General features: G+C 40.4%; 1 protein-coding gene across 5 annotated transcripts; it reads left to right on the forward strand.

The window, feature by feature from the left end:
* Positions 1 to 10,401: 10,401 nt before the first annotated feature.
* On the forward strand, positions 10,402 to 23,792 carry LOC148090994 (uncharacterized). 5 transcript variants are annotated; one of them, XM_087827147.1, is made up of 5 exons: positions 10,402 to 10,417; positions 10,855 to 10,899; positions 17,030 to 17,153; positions 17,452 to 17,547; positions 21,669 to 23,792. In XM_087827147.1, the coding sequence occupies exons 2-5, from the start codon at positions 10,891 to 10,893 to the stop codon at positions 23,111 to 23,113; spliced, it is 1,674 nt and encodes a 557-aa protein (XP_087683273.1). In that variant the 5' UTR covers positions 10,402 to 10,417; positions 10,855 to 10,890; the 3' UTR covers positions 23,114 to 23,792. The 5 variants fall into 5 exon arrangements, with proteins under 5 accessions (XP_087683273.1, XP_087683272.1, XP_087683274.1 ...); XM_087827148.1 differs by lacking the exon at positions 10,402 to 10,417 and adding an exon at positions 15,594 to 15,996 and having other exon boundaries at positions 10,685 to 10,899; positions 16,079 to 17,153; XM_087827149.1 differs by lacking the exon at positions 10,402 to 10,417 and adding an exon at positions 15,594 to 15,996 and having other exon boundaries at positions 10,685 to 10,899.
* The last annotated feature ends 1,004 nt before the right edge of the window (positions 23,793 to 24,796 follow it).

Genomic DNA, 24,796 nt, shown 5'->3' on the forward strand with positions numbered 1-24,796 from the left:
TGTGGAGAGAGTAAGGTTTACCTGAGAAATTGACTTGGCAATAATACTTTTCCTGCCCTACAAGTTTCTATACAAGCAACATAGGCATTAATATAATTATTAATTATTACAATATTTTGAAATGAGAAAGCCTTTTATTTTCTTGAGGTAGCCATATGCAATCGTATAAAATTGCTTCATTCTTATTTTAATGTTATTTTTATTGTGGACACTCTTACAGATGTCCCCATTTCCTCCCGTGCCCACCTCCACCTGGCTGCGCCTCCCTTCCCTCTGTTGTCTGTGTCTGTAGGTTATATATGTTCTTTGGCTAATCCCTTCACCTTCTTTCATCTAGCCCCCTGCTACCCCCTCCCCTCTGACAGCTGTCAGTCTGTTCCATGTATCCATGCCTCTGTTTCTATTTTATTCATCCGTTTATTTTTTATTAGATTACACATATAAATGTGATGATAGGGTATTTGTCTTTCTCTCACTGGCTTAAATTGCTCCACTCTTAACATACAGATCGTTGTATTCCTTCCACAACCCTTGACTTGGTTGGAAGCAGTGGTGATCTCAAACCCTGAGCAGTAGTAACAGAGTTCCTCTAAAAGGACCTCATTCTCTGTAACACTACATGAACCAGCCCTTACTTAAGGTAATTTTTTATTATGCCATCTCTATAATATTACTTGACACACACAAAATTATTAGTGCCATTTTAAAAGTGAGATTAGGATCAAGGATATTGATCAAAGGGGAACTTTAACGTCGAATGCTTGAATATCAACTGTATTTGTTTGAAGCTGATTGCACAAAACTAAATCTCAAACTAAAGTTGTGAAGTACAAGATCAGAGTGAAAAAGTAATGAAATAGAATTTTAAAAACAGAAAAGATAAATGAAACCAAGAGCTGGTTCTTTGAAAAGATAAACAAAATTGATAACATTTAGTCAGACTAATCCAAAAAAGAGAGAGAGTAATCCAATAAATAAAATGGGAAATAAAAGAAGTGACAAATGACATCACAAAAATACAAAGGATTTTTATGAGAATATAGTATAAACAATTATATGCAAAAAAAAAAAAAATTGGACAAACTGAAGAAATGAGTAAATTCCTAGAAACATACAATCTTTCAAGACTAAATAAAGAAGAAACAGAAATACTGAGTAGAGCAATATCACTTAGAAAATTGAATCAGTGACTTTTAAGAAAAATCTCTCAACAAACAAAAGTCCTGGACCAGTGGCTTCCCAGGTGAATTTTACCAAGCATTCAAAGAACAATTTCTACCTATCCTCAAAATATTCCAAAAAACCTGAAATGGTGACAAGACTCTCAAACCCATTTTATAAAATCAACATTATCCTGATACCACAATAAGACAAAGACATTACAAAAAAGAAAATTATAGGCCAATATCCCTGATAAACACAGATGCAGAAATCTCCAACAAAATATTAGAAAACCAAATTCAGAGGTACATCAGAACGATCATATACCATGATCAGGTGGGACTTATTTGGGGGGTGTAAGGTCGGTGCAATATTCACAAATCAATTAACACAATACATCAATAAAATGAAGGATGAAATTGTATGATTATGTCAATAGATGCAGAAAAAGCAATTGACAAAATCTAACATCCATTTATGATAAACACTCCTATAAATGGATAGAGTGAACGTACCACAACATAATAAAGGCCATATATGACAAACTCACAGCTAACATTATACTGATAGTGAGACGAGAATGACCACTTTTACTTAACAAAGAACTGTAAGTTCTAGCCAGAGCAATCAGACAAGTAAAAGAAAGAAAAGGTATCCAAGTCGAAAAGGAGGAATTAAAGTCTCTCTATGTGCAGGGAACATGATACTATACAAAGAGAACCCTAAATATCCCAACAAAAAATATTAGAAGTAATAAATGAATTCAGTAGAATACAAAATTAATATTCAGAAATCAGTTGCATTCTTACACACCAATAATGAACTTTTAGAAAGAGAAATTAAGAAAACAGTCCCGTTTGTAATTGCATCAGAACGTATAAAATACCTAGAAATAAATTTAATTAAGATGGTAAAATATCTGTAGTGGGAAAACTATAAAACATTGAAGGGAGTAATTGAAGAAGACCCAATAAATGGAAGCATATACCAAACTCATGGATAGCAAAAACTAACATTGTTAAAATGGCCATACTACCCAAAGCAATCCATAGATTCAGGGCAATCCTGATCAAAACACCAAAGGTATTATTCACAGAACTAGAACAAATAATTTTAAATTTTATATGCAGCCAGAAAAGACCCCAAATACTCAAAGAAATCTTGAGGGGGGGAAAAAACACACGGAAATATCATGCTGCCTGATATCAAACTATACTCCAAGGCCATAGTAATCAAAACAGCATGGTACTAGCATAAAACAGACACAAAGATCAGTGGAACAGAATAGAGAGCTTTGAAATCAACCCGCGCCTACATGTTCAATTAATCTATGACAAAGATTACAAGAATATACAATGTGTTAAAGACAGACTATTCAGTAAATGGTGTTGAGAGACTGGACCACTTTTTTACACCATACAGAAAAATAAACTCAATATGGATTAAAGACTTAAATGTAGGATTCAAAACCATAAAATTTCTAGAACAAAATATAAACAGTATACTCTTTGACATTACTCTTAGTGATATTCTTTTATTTGTCTCCTTGGGCAAGGGAAACCAAAGAATAAATAAACAGGTTGGACTACCATCCTCTTCTGAGGTAATCACTTTTCTGACTTTAATCTCCATAGGTTTGTTTTGCTTGTTTTAGAAATTTATGTAAGTGGAATCATACAATGTCTTTCGTATCTGGCTTTATTTGCTCAGATATTGAGAGATTTATCCATGTTGTTATGTGCAGCAGTAGTTTGTTTCTTTTTACTACTGAGTAAGTATACCACAATTTGTTTATCCAGCCACCTGTTGATGAATAGTTGGAATGTTTTCAGCTTGAAACCCTTACAAATAAATCTACCGTGAACAGTTGGATACAAGTCTTTTTATAGATCTGTGGTTTTATTTTTCTAGGATAAATACCTAGGAGTGGACTGGCTGGGTCCTATAGAAGGTTTATGCTTACAAAAGTTCTTAATTTTTGATGCTGTTAATTAGTCTCAGTAGTATCATTTTTCTTAGTAAGCCATGGAATATTAGCCACAGTAACAACTTATACTAACTTTGCATGCCAATAAATATAGTTGGACACCAGCTGCACCAGGCTTTATGCAGAGCTCCAGTGTAAAAGCCAAGGCAAAGCTACAGCAGCTATTTCTGGGGCGTAATTAATGACTATTTTAGTGTTCCCACATAATCAGTTGCCATTTCTCCTCCAACTAAATTTAACAACTGACAGCAGAGCAGCCATTTAATGTAATGTTCCCAATATAGTCTCTGTTAAATACTGTTGGCAGAGGGTTGTACTTTGAGTGTGCACCATCCCAAAGTTGTTTCTTACCCTTCATGATATATGTGCATTTATTAGAGAGGCCCTAGGTCACATGTGAATTTGTTATGTTAACTCAACCTTTGTGAAATTTTACTTTCTTATTGCGTGTTACACAACAACTCTCTGATTTTCTAGTGTCTAACATGTAAGTGTGGCTTCTGCTATGTTTGGGAGTTGCTTAAAAGGACAAATACTGTAAATAGAGAATAAGTCATAAGTATTATCTAAAATATGAGACACCTGATCTGTTCTAATCTTTAAATCAAAATGGTAAGTAAAAGTAGATACAAAAAGTTGGTTCAGTTTGCAACAGAAGGCAATAAGACATGACCCATGGGATGACGCATGCCCCCAATGTTAGAGATGAAAAAGAGGCACCTCTGAGTAAAAGAATTTATCTTTTACACCCTCTTAATTAAGACACTGGTTGTTAGTCATTTGGAAACATAAAAGTACTACAGGAGGGAGATTAGAGGAGCCCTTAAAATTTTATTGTTCTTTACTTTTTTTTCAAATACAGCTGACATACAATACTATATTAGTTTCAGATGTACAACATAAAGATTAGACACTTATATAACTTATGAAGTGATCCCCCTGATAAGTCCTTGGGTTTGACTGGCACAAGTGGCACTGACTGGGTCTCTGTTTCCCAGCTCCCTGACCAGGGTGATTTAAGCTGTGTGTTCTCTGATTAGGGAAGAGAGATATAAACTGTTTGCTCTCAAGTGGTTTTGGTTAGGGAAGATAAAGTCTTGCAGTTTACTAGCTGGCTATAAATTGGTCCAATTGTTTGGCCGTGTTTAATTATCTTTTCTCAGCTCCCCCTTTTCACTCACCAAGGAATTTTCCTAGCTTCTTACTATCCTGCCTCAACACCATGGTGTAGGACCTGTTCTTTCTGCATCTCTGCCTCTCCTACCAGTCTAATAGTGGCTTCTTCTTTATGTCTTTGGTTATAGGAATTCTGTTCAGCCAGTTTTCAGGTGTTTCTCAATGATGGTTGTTCTACAACTTAGCTGTAGCATTGCTGTGGCTATGGGAGGAGGCAAGCACAGGGTCTGCCTACTCTGCCATCTTGACTGGAAGTCCTTAAATATCCCATCCCATAATTTGTTTTTTAAAGTAGTGCTTCTCAAATTATCTGTGGTGAGAGACAAGATTATTATTTTTGCTATTTAAAAATTTCAGTGTGTTGTGAACTGACATTTTTGAAAAATATAACAAATTGCTTGAAAAATAAGACATACAAAACTCCAGCCCCAATTGTTTTAGTTTTTAGCTTTAACAAACATAAAATTACATTTTCATAAATATAACCTGAACAAACATAAAGAGAAAAATAATATAAAATTTGTTCACATTGTTCATTAACATGTGCATGGGGTGAGTGATTACATTCATAACTTTTTGTAGTTCCATTATCACAACCACACAAAATATTAAGGAAACAGCAACTCTCCATACTGTGTTAACACTTTGAGTTAACACCATGTATATATTTTTTTCATATTTTCTCTGACAAATGAGCTATTGAAGTTGTGGAGTAGGAACTTCTCTCTCCTGTGCTACCCGGCCCCCACCTACCAGAACCTATGCTCTCTCTTCTACCCTGGTCGTAACAGCACCGTTTAAAGCATCGCTGGTTTCTGCCACTTCCTGGAGAATCTCGCCTTGGCCCTTCCTCACAGGTTTTGCCAGTGGTTCCTCCCAACAGTGATTCCTATTCTGAGGTCTTGTCCTCTTATTTCCCTCCAAAGAATCTGATTTGCAGAAGTTTTTAGTTCTAACTGGAATTTTTGCTCAGGTCTTAAGCGCAAAAACATTGTCTCTTTCCCTGGACTCTTCCCTCTGGGGCCCAAGTTTATACCCTTCTTTCAAGACACCACTTTCCAGTTGATATGTGCTTGTGGTAGACACTGATGTTTGACAGACACAACAGACAGCCTCAGCCCACCTTTTCTTAGCTGAATTTCCATTATAGATGTTGGAAGAATTCAATATTTTATTTCCCAGCCTACCTTGTGCCTAAGGGCAACAATGTGTCATGAATCTGGCCATCAGATATATACCGAAATATTTAGGGATGAGGGGTGTTTGCAAGCATATACTTTCTTAATAGAAGGGACACAATCAGCCAGCACAGTTCTTTTTTTAATTTTTGCTAATAGCAGAGACCAACCTGGAGTCCCTGATACGGCATATCCCCTGTGAGTACCATTTAGCCACGTGGTAGATGGTCAACTACACTGGACCTCTCTCATCGTGGTTGGGACAGAGATTCATCCTCACAAGCGTAGCACACATTATATGAGGTTTTCTTTCCCTGCCTATGATGTTTCTGCCAGCATCACCAACAAGAGATTCCCAGAATGCTTTATCCACCATCATGGCATCCCACACAGAATTTTGTCAGAACCAGAAACTGATTTCACAGCAGAGGGAGCGCAGCAGTGCATTCCTGCCCATGGGATTAGCCGGTCTTACCACATATCCCATCGCCTGGAATCAGCTGGCCCAGCTGAAAGGCAGAATTGGTTACTGAAGATTCAGTTTCAGCGCCAATTGGAGGCCTCACCCCGAAAGGCTGGTGTCCTCTTTTACAGGATGCTGAATGTTTTTGGAATCAGAGACTGTTACGGCCTCTCCCATGCCCAAAACGCATGCTCCAGGAATGAAGGAGTAAAGTGAGAGTGGCTTCTTTCACCGTAACACCTAACAGCTGCTCACAGAATTTGAGCTTTGCTGATGTGGATGTATTAGTCCCCAACTAGGCGATGCTTCCACCTGGGGACACACCGATGTCAATGGTTCTATTGAATTGAAAGATGAGACTTACCTCTTGAACGCATTGTGCTCCCTACACCACTGAGCAGAAAAAAAGTTAATCTACTGGCTGGAATGACTGATCCCAATTACCAAGGAGGAATCGGGTTACTGCTAAACGATGGCGGTAAGGAGGGCTAGATCTGAAACCCAGGGAAGTCTCTGGCGTTTCTTTTACTACATCTATGTTCAGTAGTAAAGGTTAATGGGAAAATGACAGCAAAAAAAGGAAAAAAAAGTGCAAAATGATGAAGGACTTAGAATCTTCAGGAATGAGGGTTTTAGGTCCTTCTATCAGGTAAAGAACCTAAGGCATATGAGGCTGTCACTGCGGGCAATGGAAATAAATGGAATGGGTCATTGAAGGGGAAACTATGGCCTCATATCCTCTTATAGACACGAGGCCCCGAATAGTTTGCATATTTTCTCCTTGATTGTTATATGTGTTTATCTGTATATATAAACCACCTTTCCCTTCTCTCTCCTCATTTTTACTTCATATGCAAGTTGTTGGAGGTTCACTTTACAATTTGTTCTTTAGGCAGCAGAATAGTCAGTGGGAATGTAGAAAAGTTCTTTGTTCGATTCTTTTAATGCCTCTGAAGATTTAAAAAATTTCAAATAAATGATTGAAGAACATTTGCCTATTAGGAGCTCTACTCAATCATATGGAAGAAATAAGTATGGGAGGGCACTGGGCTGCTTGGGGATGTACGGAAAGACCCCACTGGAACAGAAGAACTAGGGAACTAGAAACTAGAAATAGCTCCTCAATTCGTTTCTGTAGGAGAAAAAATTTCAGAAGGAATGCAGAATATCCTGGTTGGGGCGGGGGAAAACTATCTCAGGAAATAAGGCAGAAAAACTAACTTATTAGGAACAGGGCTTTCTGCTGAATGACAGGTCATTCCATTCTATTCCTGCTCTGAGGGAAGATTTCCTCCTCCAGAGACTGGGGCCAGAAGTCCGAAATGGTTCTTATGGGCAAAAATCAGGCGTTGGCAGAGCTGCGTTCCTTCTGTGGGTTCTAGGGTAGAATCGGTTTCCCTGCCTTTTCCAGCTTCTAGAAGCTACCTGTATTCCTTGGCTCATGGCATCTTACACCATCTTCAGAGCCCATCATTCCAACCTCTCGGGTCTTCACATCTCCTCTCTGACTCTGATGCTCCTGCCTTCCTCTTATAATGACCTTTGTGATTACATTGGGCCATTCAGATAGTCCAGGGTAATCTTCTCATCTCTAAAGCTCCCTAATTTAATTAAGTACATCTGCAAAATCTCTTTCTGCCATGTAAAATAACATAGTCATTCACAGGCTCTGGGGGCTAGGACTTGGATATCTTGAAGTGGGGTAGATTGTTCTATCTGCCACATTATCTTATTGGCATCACTTAATATATGTGTTTCTTTTTTTCCCCTTTAATTTGTTCATACAATGCATTTTGCCACTGGATTTCTTAATGTTCTTCCAACGTTAGGAAATATTTTGACGAAATTCCCTGTACAAATTTTATACATTGTTGAAATCAGCGCTTATTTGGAATTTTTGCATCAATAATCAATCATAAATATTAAAGGTATTAGAAAGGAAGCCATTAGGTTGAGGTGGCTATAATGCCTTTGTTCCCTACATAAGCAAACCAAAAACTAATCCAGAGTCAATGACTCAATTTGGAGAAAATAAAATTTAAAAACAACCAATCACAAACATCCAATTTAGCTTTCCCAGATAAGGCGAGTGCTTAAAGGTATACCAACCAAATAATTTCCTCGCTTTGCTTCCAGCTCTTCTCTATAAAAACCTGTCCACTAGCCCCTGGAGGAGCACTCCTAACCACTTTGGTTTGACACTGCTTGATTCAAATCTATGTATGCTCAGATAAACTCTTGAAAATTGTAACATGCCTCAGTTTATCTTTTAATACAAAATGGATAATACTTCTCTTTTGGCCTGTCCTTATAAGGTTTTATATTAGTTAGACAAAATTAATTAGAGAGCATTCCATCTTTTCCTAGAATCTGAATAAATTGCATAGTCATTGAGTTCAAAAATTAGCTAAAACTCAGCTATAATCATCTGGAACCTTTTCAATAGTACATATTTTAAGACATTTAAATTTTATTATGGCTATTGTTCTGTTTAGGTTTTCTACTTCTTCCCAGAATTAATAATTGAAAATTTACTAGAAAACCTACAATTCCCTCTACTGTGGTTAAAGAGTTTCACATAACAGCTAACAGCCTCACAATTCTTTTAAATTCTATGTGGTTTAACCATTCTTATTTCTAATGTTTCTGTTTTGATTTAACTTTTTTGTTTTGCTATTGTTTATCAGTATCGTGTTTAATTGATATCTTGGAATCAAATTGTGAATTTTTAAAACCTGGTCCACTTTTTTTTTTTTTTTAATATATCCTCATTGATTTCAGAGAGAGGAAAGGAGAGGGAGAGAGAGAGAGAGAAACATCAATGATGAGAGAGTCACCCATGGAGCCCGCAACCCGGGCATGTGCCCCGACCGGGAACCGAACCCCGATCGCCTGGATCCCAGGTCGACGCTCAACCGCTGAGCCCTGCCGGCGGGGCTGGTCCACTTTTTGTCTTCTAGTTCATCAGTCGCAGGGTCTCTACTTACTCCTTTTATATTTAACTAAATTCAATAAATAATGTTTCATAAGAAGGGCATGATAATGGCCAAAATATAAGAGGATACTCTAAAAGTAAAAAGAATAAATATCACAGTGACACGTCCTAGAAATAAGCTGTTAAGGAAACGTTAGCGTAGCTCTCCAGAGAGCTTATCAAGGGCCCGTCTATCTGAATTCACGCACTGATAACACGTTTGCAAATGGTATTCCGTGGCATACGCAGACTCGCACTGCAACTCCGCGATCCCCAGTCGGGACCCGGGGCCGTCCTCCCCCCCCCCCCCCCAAGTCCCTGCTGGGATTTCAGCGCCCGGAGCTCGAGGCTGCGCGCCTTCAGTGCCCCGCACGGCCCGACTGGCGAGGCCCGGGCTCCTTCCCGGACGCCCCCAGGGTGGCCCCCGCCGCCGCCCCGCGGCCCCAACCCTGCTGCACACCCGGGCTGCGGCGCAGGACCCTCCGCCCGGGACTACACTTCCCGGCGGCCCGGGACCGGGGCCGACCGCTCGGCTGAAATTTGAGAACCGCCAGGATTGTGGTCGCGAGGGCGGAACCGCCGGGGTCCCGGAGGAGCCCTGCTTGGCCGCGTGGGGGGGGGGGGGGGGCTCTGCTAGCCCCGCGCTCGGAGCGCGGCTCCCCGGCTTTGAACTGCGGTGCTTAGCGGGCTCTGGGCATCTCCCAGTTTGGGGCGAGGACTGTTGCCCGCGGGTCAGCTTCGGGGTCTCGGGACATCCGGGGGAGGACCGCCCCGCGCTTTCCCAAGCTGTGGGCTACAGACCTCAGGAGCCTCCACGGCCCGCAGCCCGTTCTTAGTCCGCAGCAGCCTCCCATTGCTTCCCGGCCCCGTCGGCTCCCCCAGGTCCCCGCAGGATGCCCGGGCACTGGGTCCCCCGCACTGAGCTTCACCGAAGGCGGGAGGCGACTAGAGGAGAAGCCCGCGGGCTGGGTGTCTGCTTCTCCGGACTACATTTCCCCGACGGCTCCGCGGCGGTGCCGCTCACAGCCCGAGTGGGTGGCTCGGGGCGCGGAGGGTCGCAGGGTTGGGGCGGGTTCGATCAGACGGGAGTGCAAGGAACCCGGAGGGGGGCGTGGGGTCAGGGCTGTCGCGGCCGTCTGGTGCCCCGCTGGGCGGAAAGCCCGAGCGACACTCCCCCCGCCCCCCCACGTGGACCGCGAGCCCGGCGCCCGCGGGAAGGCGGTGGGCGCGCTCTCCCCGCGGGACCCTGCGGCCGGGGCGTGAGGACCCCCGCGGCGGCCGCGGCGCCGTCCCCGCCTTCGGGCCGAGCCGGGAGGCGCCGGGAGCGCGGGCGGTGGGTGGGGTCTGGGCGCCGCCCTGCGACCCCCGCTGCCTTTCGGGCGGCAGCTCCGGTTACACTGCGGGGAGCGCCGCGGAGGCTGCCGAGCCGCCGCCATTCGCTCTGGGCGCCGCGAGCGGGGCTGTCCGCCGCTCTGAGGGTTCGTGGAGCTTGGGCCTCGGGGCTCCTCCTACTTAGGCTTCCTGTTCCTTCCCCCTGGTCGCGGGGGATCCAGTCCCACAGAGGGGCCCCCAGCCTGGGAGACAGGGTGTGGTGGGCGCCCCGGCAGACCGACCCGCTTAGGCTGCCTTGGAGCCCCGGATCTGGCTCGGAAGAACCCCGAGTCAGGCTGCTGGGGGGGGGGGGGGGGCAGCCGCCGGCGGGGACTGCCCCCCAGGCCCCCCCCAGGACCCCGCCTGGACCCCCGGCCAGCTGCTGCCTTGCGGCGATGGGAGGGGGTGGTGGAGCTGCGGGCTCCCTTGGGTTGGGCTCCCTCTTAGTGCCTGGGGAGGGGCAGGATTTGTTCTGACGGGAACCAGGAGGCACTGTCGTCTCCTAGTTTCTTAATCTCTTTCCACATTTTTTCCTGCTCTTAAGAATCCAGGACCGAAGAGCAGCGGTGCGTCAGAAGTCATGGCGGAGGTAAGTTGTATGTGGCACTTTTCTTCTTGGAAAGGGCTTCTTGGTTTTCAGAACACTATCCTATTTCAGGAGTCTATCGAAAAGATTTACTGTAGTGATTTGGAAAAAAGAGAAGAGAGGAGGAAACCACATTTATGGAGAGTTTTCCTAAACCAGGCAGGAGCCTAAACCAGGACTCTGATCTAGACTTTTCACTTCCCTGGATTTTGTTCATTCCCATAAACGGCCTTGACAGAATGTGCCTCAGGGATTGGGCAGGGAAGCTGACCAGCAGGATAACCTTACTTACTTCCATCTCACTCTTTGTTGTCCCCTCCAGGGTCAACCTATCTTCCAAATTTTTAATAGCCTGGGATGCCTGCCTGCCCTCTTCAATTCTAGATATTTTGTTCTGCAAGATGGAAATAACCTAATTGTTCTCTAACTAATGATTATGGTAATATAGGATTCTCGGAAACATTTCAAAACTTGAGAAGCTTATTAAGAAAGTTTGTCATTCATGGTCCAGTCATCTACAGATAGCCACTATTAATATTTTCAAATTATTATTATTTTAATCCTCACCAGAGGATATATATTTTTAAAATATATATATATACTTTTCTGTTGATTTCAGAGAGAGGAAGGGAGAGAGAGAGAGATGGAAACATCAATGATGAGAGAGCCATCAATTGGCTGGCTGTCTCCCGCACGCTGCCACCGGGGACTGAGTCCGCAACCCAGGCATGTGCCCTGACCGGGAATTGAACTGAGATCTACTGGATCATAGGAGGCCAGGCAGGGGGTATTTTTTTCCATTGATTTTTTTTTTTTTTTAAGAGTGGGAGGGAGGGAGATGATGATAGATGATAGATAGATAGATAGATACATACATACATACATACATACATACATACATACATACATATATACATACATCCCGGTTGACTCCCCCAGGGCGCTCTAATTGGGAATTGAACTTGCAACCCTTCAGTGCACAGGCCAATACTCTAACCACTGAGCCACACTGGCCAGGGATATTTTCAAATTGTTTTGTCTGCACATATGTTCAAGTATGTCATTTTGTTTTCAGAATGGGATTACTCATAGAAGCAACTAACTTTTGTGTTTGCTTTAAGCCACTTGTAGATTGACATTCTTTATATGTGTTATCTTATTGAATCCATATAATAACCATGAGACAGGTCTGACTATATTTCATTAATTCTATGATGTACTTTTTGACATCATGATAGGTTTTACAAGGTCTGGCAAGTTACACTTTCATTGATGGCATTTTTTCTTTCTTTCCTGGTTTATAAAGTAATGGTGGCTTTACAATCAATGGCATCTCAGAATTGATGAAATATGCTAATATTTGAAGTTGACAGATGAGGAAATAGATTCTGTTAAGTCACTTGTCCCAAAATTATAAATTAATGATACAACTGGGATTTCTGAATTGCTTACTGATTTCCTTTCCCCGGTTGTCAAAGAGCACTATCTTTCTTGGTTTATTTTGAACAAGTTTACACGTCAAGCATATTTTCCTCTTTGTCATTTATAAGTTGTTTTAGGAATATTTTTTCACAATCTATTTTGTGCATGTTTTTAGATTCAGAGTTTTCAAAAAATGTTCTCTTCCCTTTATGCCGTTGCAAAAGGTCTTCCCTACTATAACAATAGGAAAGTCATCCATATTTTCCTAAAGTACTGTTTTCTTTTGTCCATACAATTTAATCTTTAAGGTATCTGGTGTGAGATATGATCAAAGAATGAGCGCTGTCAAATTCCTAACTTGGGGTGTTTATTTAGGCTTTTTCCTGTGACTTTCGCATAAACTATTTTAAAGAATGACATACTATTCATAGTGTGCTCGGGTTTTTTTTTCTTAGACGTGTCTGAGTGTGGCTCTTCATTAATGCTGGCCAGTCAGTTTTCAAGAATTCCCCTCTCTCTAAAGACTAAGCAATAGTCTTTGTATTCTGGATTTGTCTGTTTCTTCCTTTCTCCTTGACTTGTCTTCTGAATTCCGTGAGAACTTGTTGAATTCCTGTTCCCATTCCTTGACTGTCCATTCCGCCCCCCTCCTCCTCCCCTCAGTTGGTTATGTTCTTTCTCTGTATAAATGTGAGGCTATATACTGTTAGGAAAGGGTAGAGTCTTACCCCATTTTTACAGCTTATTAGTTCTGTGACCATGGGCTTCCTTGTAACATCCTCTGCATAATGTGTCCTACAAGGTTTGTGGACCAGGATGGAAACGGAAACTCACCTCAGTGTGAACTTTCAATTGGCAACCTGGAGGTCCCCCAACTCCTACCTCCCGATCTTCCCAGCAGTCAGTGAGGTGCCAGATGTCATTGTTTCTGCCTCCTTTGCGCCCTACGGCCTCCCTCGTTGTCTGTTGTGCCAGATCAGACCTTCCTGGGAGTGGATAACACATTGACCTTGTACTGGCTCTGCTTTTACTTCTCACCAATAAAATAGTCTAGTCGTGTGACTTCTTTTACTCAGTGAACCCGTGACTTTCAGGGTAATGTGCTGTTTCCCATTCATTATATATTTCTCTGCATATGTATTTGTATCCATCGCGTATATATACTAAAAAGCACAGTGTATTTACTAAAGCACCGATCCTAGTTAGTATTGGAGTAAAGCGGTGAGTGAGAATATTTTTATTCCTGCCAGGATGACCTGTCATTTAAGACCCTCCTGTCTGGCCCCTTTGGGCTTCTCTAGCATCACTTCTAGACAGATTCCTCTCCCAGAACCCCTCACCAGTTACCCCAGTTAACTGCCTGCTTCTCAGACATGCAGGATGCAGTCAGTCTCTGCCTCCAGCTTACTCCGTTCACTGGACTTGGGAATGCTGTTGAGATGTTTTTGTTTATAGGAATCCTTTTCTGGACCCCAGCTAATCTTCTGCGTGTGACATGAAGCTTTTACATGCCCCTTAACCCAAGTAAGTCACTCAGTTCCCATGGCAAGATTCTTCTATTTGTAATAGGAACTAATTTATCCTGCTTAAAACCCTTCCCTTGTGAAAACAAGTCTAAACGTCTCAGGATCTGAGCCTTCTTTTCAACCTCATCTCTCTCTGCTCCCTCTCACTCGCTGGTAGTTTCTAGAATACACAGTGCTCTCTCTTGCCTTTGTTGCACAAGAAATACGAGAGGGGTACTTATGCCACAGCACCGTTTGCTCTGGGTTCTGTGAAGCCTGCATCAGTCTCCTAATTATCCTCAGTGACTCCAACTACATTCCTGTGTTCTGCATCTGTCACAGTTCTCACACACTGTATTGTAACTGTGTTTTTAAAACTACTTTTATTAAATATTGACTATTAGAAAATGTGTAAGGTCTGATGAATGACTGAGCACTCATATTTAAGAGGTAGAACATTAATTATTGTTAAAAAACAAATAAACAAACTAAAACATGTACCAGGAGTTCTCCCTGTCCAAACAACCCCCTTCTTCATCCCTCAGAGGTGACTGTTCTGAGTTTCATGTTTTCATTCCCTTGCTTTTGTTTACAGTCTTAACTATATGCGTTTATTTTTATTTTAAAATTTGATGTGAATAAAATCATACTGTTTGAAATCCTCTGCTACTTTATTACTTGTCTCTCAATGTATATTGAGATTCATTTACATCGTGAATTTATCCTACTGTATAGCCATTTATGGTGTAAATATATCTTCTTTCTTATATATTCATGTGGACGTTCTTGAACTGGTCTTTTGGTATCATCTGCAAGGATTTCTCTAGGTCTATAACTAGAAATGGAGTTGTTGGGTCATAGGCCATATGCATCGTCAGTCTTTCCGGTCCTGCCCAGTTGTTCTGCAGTGTTTATACCCATTTAGAAATCCTTTTACTTCGTCTCCTTGTTAACACTTGGTGTTGTCAGGCTTTTACATTTTCACCCATTTGGTGGGTATGAATTGATACATTATTCTGGTTTTAAATTTGCATATTTCAGTACTAAATGAGGTCGAGCGCTCTTTCACGCGAAGGCCCAGAGGGGGCTCTTTGCTTTCCGGGCTCCTGCCGTGGGCTGGCATCCACAGGCATAGAGCGGAGCTTTCGGGGCAGTGCCTGAAGAGAAACTTTAAACTTACTTAGGAGAGGATTAAAATTAAGATGTAGAGTATTCCCATCCATTTAAGAGAGGCTCAGCCCGTCTCACTTTCTCTTCTCTGAAATATTATTTCATGTCATTTTCTAATTCTTCTGTTGAGTTTTATATTTCCAGTTTTTCATTCCCTTTAATGCTTTCAAGGCACTTCTTAAATATTGGGGCTTGTCATCCTTTGTCAGTTATGTTGCTGTACATGCACCATGTCTTTGGGGAGCCTCTGATGGCTGAGGAGGGCAGCGTCTAAGGGATCGGAGAACCAGGGTCCGCCCAGGGCAGGTTGGCACAGGCCCTCTGGGCTCGGGTGAGCTCCTGGTGGCGAGGAAGTTGCTCCTTCTAAATACATTATGTATTCCCTGGTGTGCGGGAAGGCAAAGGTTTGTTATTCTCCCTCGAATTGGGAAAGAAAGAGACTGTGTGTGTGTGTCTGTGTCTGTGAGTGTGTGTGGGGGTGTAAAGAGAGAGAAAGGTTGGAACAGGGGAGGGAAAAATCATTCTCAGTCCTCTGGGGACTCTGAGGTCAGTCTGGTGACTCAGGGCTACTTTCGCTTCTCTCTCCTTTGTCTTCTCAAGTTCTGCATCTCTCGGATGAACCCAGGACATAAGTGATCTGCTTTTCAACCCTACAAGCCATTATGTATGTGAATTAATATCTCTTCTGCCCTTCATTGAACGCATGCTTTGTTTTGGAAGATTTGGACAGTGGGTTTCTTTTTCCTGAAAACTCCTGCTTCCCTGAGCCCCACAAGGAACTTGCTCCCCAGTTCTTCCCATTCCAGTGAATGATGCTACCAAAGGCCGCTGTCTTATAGCATCCCTCTGTTCTTTGACAAGTGTTAAGATATTCATTTTGCAAACTACTTAGCATTCCCTAAGTGCATATCCTTCCACCAGGAGTACTGATGGAGTGGGAAAACCAACCCCTGCTGGAGACTATGTACCTCGTTTGTTAGAGCTCTGATTTACTGAAGTGGAGGTGAGCGGTCAAGTGGGGTCCCATGTTGCAGACTTGAGTTTTCCAATTAGACAAGAAGGTAATTGATGTTGATTTGTTGCAGTCTCGGTATTTGTCCATATCTCAAGCTCTCCGAGCTTTTTAGGACTCGGGGACATATGTCAGATTGAGTGTATGGAGTTATATTCCAAGGAATTGATGCCCGGAGACACCAATAAGTGAGTCCATTTTGAACTTACGTAGTGTCTGTTCTTCTTGGGTCACATCAATGTGAGTCTGGATCTCCCTCCATCAGTTCTGGTAGCTCAGAAACAAGGGGAGTATAGTTAGGGATCATTTATGGTAATAGGAACAATATAGCCAGATATGTAAATTGTTGAGGAGTAATGACTCTCATAACTGCAGAAGAACCTTAGAGAACTTGTCCAGCCTAGTTCCCCGAAGTAATAACACAGAATACACAAGATGGGGTGGCATACCGCCGGTAAAACTGATGTCTGTTTTAGAATTTTTGGTGACGTGGAAAAATGATTAGGATTTAATATTCTGGGATATTTATGAGCCCAAGTGTTTAAGATATTATTAAGTCACTAAGTTATATTTAAATTCTATTTTCAGAAGTAGAAATTTCATAAGATATTTTTGAATGATTCAGACTTTAAAAACTTCGTTGGGAGAAAGGGAAGGAGATGATCACAAGTGTTATGTGCTGAACAGAGAGCGTGCTGTGTACTTCAGTGTAGAGTTTTTTTTAAATTGGGCAACACCAATTATATGGCCTTTGTTCATCCCCAGACCTGCGTGGATAATGGGAGAGGATCATGCCAAGACATATTAAACATGCAGGCATGTTCAAAAATGATGTTTGTACCGAGAGTTATATGTGCTCTGGTCACTTTTGCTCCCACACCAACCCATCCATGTTGAAGGGTCCAGCATAGCCCGTTTTCCCAACAGTCTTCCCTTTCTGAACTGCTTTCTGCATTTTCTTTTATTCTGCTATAAAGATTTTGTCCATTAATTTCACAAATATTATATTTACTTGCGGTTTCAGGACTTGACGTTCAAAGATGTGGCCATTTTCTTCTGTCAAAACGAGTGGGAATGCTTGCACCCTGCTCAGAAGGATTTGTACCGAGATACAATGTTGGAGAATTATAACAACCTGATCTCACTGGGTGAGTTTACCTGCCCCTCAAAATCCAGAAGAGGCCTTCTGGAATTTGTATGTTCTTTGTTATCAATTTCTTGTGAATGCTTTTTCAAGTGCCTGGCTGAATTAATGATTCTTGTCTACCAAAGAACAGTTGTTTCTTGTGAAGTTAAAAATTGGCCACCCCTTTTTGCAATTTTATCTTTTTCATTCCTCTGATCTTCACCCTTAAACGACTTACTCTTTCTCGATAGTCATGAGTTGACTTTAATTCTGGGACACCCACAACATAACTTCGGCCCTTTTTTTTTTAACCCGCGCAGGACTTTCTGATTCTAAGCCAGATGTGATCTCCTTATTGGAGCAGGGGAAGGAGCCCTGGATTGTTGAAAGTGAGGAGACAAAAGAGTGGTGCCCAGGTGAGTGATGGTGACTCGTGTGGCGAAGGCCATGGCAGCTGGGACATCCAGCTGGGCTATGAGAAGGCAGCATTCTGAGATGTTGGGAGGAAAGCTCCATGAAAGGCCTGAGGTCTGGAAAAGAAAGTAAGGATGTTTCAGCATGAGGCCTCAGGGTTTTACTTCACTTCATACTCTCTTGCTGTCTTTCCTCATATTTCCCTCTGATTTCAAGAGGGAGGTGCCTTCCTCCTTCCCAGGAGACAATCATTTTCCCTATGCTTTGGGACCAGTTTTGTCTTTACTTATTAAATTTTATTTTATTATTTTTTTAATCCCCACCCAAGGATTCTTTTTATTGTTGATTTGAGAGAGAGAGAAAGGGAAAGGGAGAGAGACAGAAACATCAGTGTGAGAGAGCAACATTGATTGGTTGCCTCCCCTACGCACCCAGACTGGGGATCGAACCTGCAACCTGGGTATGCGCCCTGACCGGGAATCAAACCCTCGACCCTCCAGTGCCGTGCACCACACGGCAATCCACTAAGCCACACTGGCCAAGGTTAACCTGACATTTTAAAGCAGCTCTATTGAGATATAATTCACTTACTGTAAAATTCATTTATTTAAAGTACAGTTCATTGATTTTTAGTTTATTCACAGAGTTCTGAAACTGGCACAATATAACTGTAGAACATTTCTGTCACCCAAATGAAACCTCATACCTGTTAGTAGTCACTCCCCACACCCAGACCTAGGTAACCACCAATCTACTTATAATCCTCTTTATTTCAGTAAGGTTGGTAGTGATATCTCCCCTTTCTTTCCTGGTTTTAGTATGGGTCTTCTCTCTTTTTTTCTTGGTCAAGCTAGCTAAAGGTTTGTTGGTTTTGTTGATTTTTTCAAAGAATCAACTTACAGTTACATTGATTTTTTTCTGTTTTTCTTTATCTATTTTGATCATTTCTCCTCTATTCTTTATTATTTCCTTCTGGTATCTTTGGTTTTAGTTTTCTCTCTTTTATCTAGTTCCTTAAAGGGTGAAATTAGTTTATTGATTTGAGATCTTTCTTGTTTTGTTTCGTTTTTAAATATAGACATTTTAAGCTGTTAATTTCCCTTTAAGACCTGCTTTAACTGTATTCCATGTTTTGGTATGTTGAGTTTTCCTTTCGTCCAACTCAAAAGTATTTTCCAATTTCTTTTGTGATTTCTCCTTTGACCCTTTAGTTATTTAAGAGTATGCTGTTTTCTCTTTCCTTGTTGATGTTCTGGCTAGTTGATCTATACGTCATTGAAAGTAGAGCATTGAATTGTCGAATTGCCTGTTTTTCTCTTCATTTCTGTTAGTGTTTGCTTCATGGATTTTGGGGCTCTGTAATTAGGTGCATGTATGCTTGTGACTTATAATTTCCTGAGATTGCCCCTCTTATTATAAAATGTCCTTTTTTGTCTCTATTACAATTTTTGTCTGATAATAGTATAGCTATTGAAGCTCACTTTTGGTTAGTCTTTGCATGGTATATCTTTTTCCATTCTTTTCTTTTAATCTTTTTGTATCCTGAATTTAGTATGTCTCTTGTAGATAGCATGTACTTGGATCATGCTTTTTAATACATCCTGTCTATATCTGCCATCTGTTTGAATATTTAATATTTTTACATTTAATGTAATTATTTTATTTATTTATTTATTTTTTTAATATATCTTTATTGATTACAGAGAGAGGAAAGGAGTGGGAGAGAGAGAGATAGAAACATCAATGATGAGAATCATTGATCGAGCCCACAACCCGGGCATGTGCCCTGACCGGGAATCAAACCCCGATCGCCTGGATCCTAGGTCGACGCTCAACCGCTGAGCCACGCCCAGCCGGGCTAATGTAATTATTGATAGAGTGGGATTTGTGTCTGACATGGTATTTGTTTTCTACATATGTTATTTTTGTTTTACACTTTATTCTTCCATTACTATAACTTATGTCAAATAGACATTTTCTAGAGTCCCATTTTAGTTTTAAGATTGTTTCTTTTACTACTGTTTTTAGAGTTATTTTCTTAGTAGTTGCCCTGAAAATTTCAATTATATCTTATCTTAAAACAATTTAGTTTGGATTAATACTAATTTAACTTTAATCTTATTTAAAAAACTATGTTCTAATATACTCCTGTTCCCTCCTTTTCTTCTTTGTACGATTGTCATCATACAAATTACACTTTAATACATTATAAGTAAATATTGGTAAGCAGAATAATGACTCCCCTAAAGATACCCACATCCTAATCCCTGGAACCTGTGAATATGTTGCCCTTATAAGGCAAAGAGGAATTAAGGTTGTGAATCAGCTGGCCTTAAATTAGGGAGATTATCTTAGATTATTCATGTGGGCTCAAGGCAATCACAAGAGTCCTTGAAAGAATCAGAGGTATGATAAGAAATGCATAGAGAGATGCAATATGCTGACTTTGAAGTTGGTGGAAGGCAGGGCCATGATGTGCTAAGGAATGAGCAGTGTTTAGGAGTTGGAAAAGGCAAGAAAATAGATTCTTCCTTAGAGCCTACAGAAGGGAACACAGTCTTGCTGCAAACACATTTATTTTAACCTATTAAACCTTCAGACTTCTGACCTTCAGAGCTGTAAGATAATAAATTTGGGTTATTTTAAGCCACTATGTTTATGGTAATATGTTATATCAGAAATAGGAAACTAGTATACCATCAACACATTTTTATAATTATTGTTTTATGTAGTTATCTCTTAAATCAAATAGAAGAAGCAGAGTTACAAACAAAAAATACTTTTATATAGTCTTATATTTTCCTACATAGTTACTTGTAATAGTGCTCTTTATTTCTCTGTGGATTCAAATTTTCTTTTGTCTTTTTATTTCAGTCTAAACAACTCCCTTTAGTATTTCTTGTAGGGCAGATCTGCTAGTGATAAAATTGCTTTGTTTTAAAAATATTCTGAGAATATCTTAATTTCTCTTTTATTTATAAAGGATAGTTTGCTGGATATAAAATTCTTGACTGACAGCCCTTTTTCCTAATACCAGACATGTCACTTAACTGCTTTATGTTCTCATGGTTTCTGTTGATAAAGCAGCTGCCAGTCTTACTGAGGGTCCTGTATGTAGGATAAGTTACTTCTCTCTTGATGCTTTCAAGATTTTGTCTTTGACTTTCATCAGTTGACTATGATGTGTGTAGGTCTTGATCAAGTTTATTCCAAGTTTACAGCAAAGTTTATTCAACTTGGAGTTTGTTCAACCTCTTAGATATGTATATTAATGTTTTTTTAATCAAGATTTGGGAAATTGTTGGAAATTATTTCTTCAAATGTATTTTTACCCCTTTCCTGTTCTCATTCAAGTACTCTCTTTGCACATATATTTCTACACGACAGTATTCCTCAGGTCTCAGAGGCTCTGTTTTTGTTTTATTTTTTGTTTTATGTTCCTTTCTGTACCACTGACTAGATAGTCTCTCTATTTGCCTATCTTCATTTTTGACAAAGGAGGCACAAGCGTACAATGGAGTAAAGATAGTCTCTTCGGTAAATGGTATTGGGATAATTGGACATGCAAAAAAAATGAAACTAGATCACAAGCTTACACCATACAAAAGAATAAACTCAACATCAAAAAAGACTTAAATGTGAGTCATGAAACCATAAAAATCCTAGAAGAAACCATAGGCAGCAAAATCTCAGACATCTCTTGTAGCAATATGTTTGCTGATACATCTCCTAAGGCAAGAGAAATAAAGGAAAAGTTAAATGGGACTACATCAAAATAAAAAGCTTCTGGATAGCAAAAAAACCATCAATAAAATGAAAAGGGATCTCACTTTGTGGGAGAACATATTTGCCAATGATACATCTGATAAGGGGTTAATTTCTAAAATATATAAAGAACTCATACAACGTAACGAAAGACAACCCAATTAAAAAATGGGCAAAGGACCTAAATTGATACTTCTCCAAAGCATAACTCCTTTCCCCCACCGTTTTTTTAAAATTGCAATGCAATGTTAATAGCTATTTATTTGCTATTTTTAATTTGTCATTTCTACCTTAGAACTTTCCTTTTTCCTGCAACATGAAATAAAACACCTCTGTTTTCTTTCTTGTAATCTTACAGATTGGGAGTCCAGAAGAGAAACCAGGAATTTATCTCCAAAGGAAAGCAGTTATGAAATTAAATCATTGCAACCAGAGATAACAAAAAGACTTATGAACTCTAACCTTGAGTGCACTAGGGTTGGAGATAATAGTGAAATCAAATGCTACGTGGAGAAACAACAGGATGGACATTTCAGACCAGTGATAATAACCTCTGAAGAAATATCTGCTTCTATTCAGTGCACAGTTAACAGAGTACCTCAGAATATTCATAGTGGAGTGAAATCATGTGAGTACAAGGAATGTAAGGAACCTTACAGGTACCAATCATACCACCTTCAACATGAAAGTAGCCATAATAAGGAAAAAAGCTCTACATGTGGAGAATGTGAGAAAGCCTGTAATAGTAAATCAGACTTGATTAAGCATCAGAGAATTCATGAAAGAAAGAAAAGTAATGAAAATGAGAAATGTGCCTTCACTCATGGCTCTGAAAGTACTAAACCTCAGAGCACTAATGCTGGTGAGAAAGCTCATAAATGTAAGGAATGTGGGAAAGCCTTTCATTCTAGCTCACAGCTTATGAAACATCAAAGGATTCATATTGGTGAGAAACCCTATAAATGTAAGGAGTGTGAGAAGGCCTTTCCATCTACCGCACAACTTAATTTACATCAGAGAATTCATACAGATGAGAAATACTATGAATGTAAGGAATGTGGAAAAGCCTTCACCCGTCCCTCACACCTTTTACGACATCAGAGAATCCATACTGGTGAGAAACCCCATAAATGTAAGGAATGTGGGAAAGCTTTTCGTTATGACACACAACTTAGTCTTCATCAATTAATTCATACTGGTGAAAGGCGCTATGAGTGTAAGGAATGTGGAAAGGCATATAGTTGTGCCTCACAACTGAGTCTTCATCAGAGGATTCATACTGGTGAGAAACCTCATAAGTGTAAGGAGTGTGGGAAAGGTTTTATCTCTGACTCACATCTTATTCGACATCAGAGTGTTCACACTGGTGAGAAGCCCTATAAATGTAAGGAATGTGGGAAGGCCTTTCGGCGTGGCGCAGAGCTTACTCGACACCAGAGAGCTCACGCTGGTGAGAAGCCCTATAAATGTAGGGACTGTGGAATGGCCTTTACTTGTAGCACAGAACTTATTCGACATCAAAAAATTCACACTGGTGAGAGACCCCATAAATGTAAGGAATGTGGGAAGGCTTTTATTCGAAGGTCAGAACTAACTTACCACGAGAGAAGTCATAATGGTGAAAAGCCCTATGAGTGTAAGGAGTGTGGGAAGGCCTTTGGTCGTGGCTCAGAACTCAGTCGACACCAGAAAATTCACACTGGTGAGAAACCTTATGAATGTAAGCAATGTGGGAAGGCCTTTATTCGTGGCTCACACCTTAGTAAACATCAAAAAATTCATACACGACAGAGGAATGAATGAAGACACATGGGAAGGTTCAGAATTTAATTGACATCTGCAGTTCATACTAGTAACAGAAACAAACAAAACCCCTGTGGTTATAAGGAATGTGGGAAAGCATTTGAGGATAATAACTTGATATCAGAGTTTATACTGTGGATGTAAAGTCTTTATTTAAAGGCCGGAATTTATTGAGCATTTGTTAGTGATGAGAGACCTTATTAATGTTAGGAATTGGGAGGGTTTATTTGTGTTTCAAAATTCATTTGATATCAGAGTTCAGTTGGTGAAAAAGTGAAAAACTCCATGAATATAAGGAAAGTGGGAAGGCTTAGAATGGCGGCAAATGTGTTAGAGACATTATTAGTCATTCAAACCTTTCTCAACATCGGCTTCATTAGCCCTTAGGGGAAATGGCATATATATGGGACACCAATTTGCTTTGGCTAACAAGTTATTCATCTGATAAGTCATACTTAAGGAAGGCTATATTAATATTAAAATTATAGCAAGTTAGTTTATCCTGCCCAAATCTTGTTCATATTTGCAAAGTCATTCTCCAAAGGTAACTTGAACTGAACAGGAATGGAAGAGTTAGCCAATATTTAGCCTTTATTTGCCTTCACCACCATAACTCGTTTCCTATAGGGCAAGTTATTTTGTCTAAATTTTCTCATTTATAAATTAGTAATATTAGCACAGCAGTTCTTAGTAGCATTGTGAAGATTAAATGTTATATCCTATAGAATAGTGTCTGGATTGTTTTGAAAGTCTGTTAGATAAGAGCTGCCTTTATTATTAATTTTTAAAATTTTCATAATTATGTATTATTAGAGATTATACTAGAGGAACTCTTGGGTTCAGTGACTATATGAACATCTTATGTCATGTCTGTCTTTTTTTAAAAAATATATATTTTTATTGATTTCAGAAAGGAAGGGAGAGGGAGAGAGAGAGAGAGAAACATCAATGATAAGTCATTGATCGGCTGCCTCCTGTACACCTCCTGCTGGGGATCGAGCCCGAAACCTGGGCATGTGCCCTGACTGGGAATCGAACCTCGATCTCCTGGATCAAAGGTTGACGCTCAACCACTGAGCCGTGCTGTCCGGGCACATCATGTCTTTATTGAATGTTAGATAATTCCTTCTGTAGGAAAATTTAAAATGGAAACTTTTATCATAGCCTGCCTTTTTGTCCTATCAGGGGATTCCTAATGTAAAGAGCCTTAATAGAATAAAGGTGGGTAGCTGCGAGGTCAGGGTGAAGACCTGGATGATGTATTAAAACCTTTCAAAAAAAATGACATAGGGTATACCCTCTGACTTCTGTTCTGGTGAATTAGAAAATAACAAAGCCTTAGTCAAAATCCATTTTTTCTATAAGGAAATTGAAAAGATACCTGTATAAATGTTTATATTAAGAAGAAAATCAAGGCAAATTATCATTAGTATTGAATGACCAAGAGAAGATTACATGCTGAAATTTGTAGGATATACCAAAGCTATATTTGAGGAAAATTAACTTTCAATATGTGTAGAAAACGGGAAATTAAGGCCAGGATTCATTCTCACTTAACTGTACTTTGGTGAACTCCCTGCTCCTAGGAGGTTCCCAGTAACCATTGTTGGCCAAAGGAATGCGAGAGAGAATGAATAAGCATTTGACTCTAGTATGTTGAAAAGTCCTAACAAAATAAATGTA

Source organism: Miniopterus natalensis, chromosome 18 (genome assembly GCF_054644295.1).
Source record: "Miniopterus natalensis isolate mMinNat1 chromosome 18, mMinNat1.hap1, whole genome shotgun sequence".
In the NCBI taxonomy this organism is placed as follows: Eukaryota; Metazoa; Chordata; class Mammalia; order Chiroptera; family Miniopteridae; genus Miniopterus; species Miniopterus natalensis.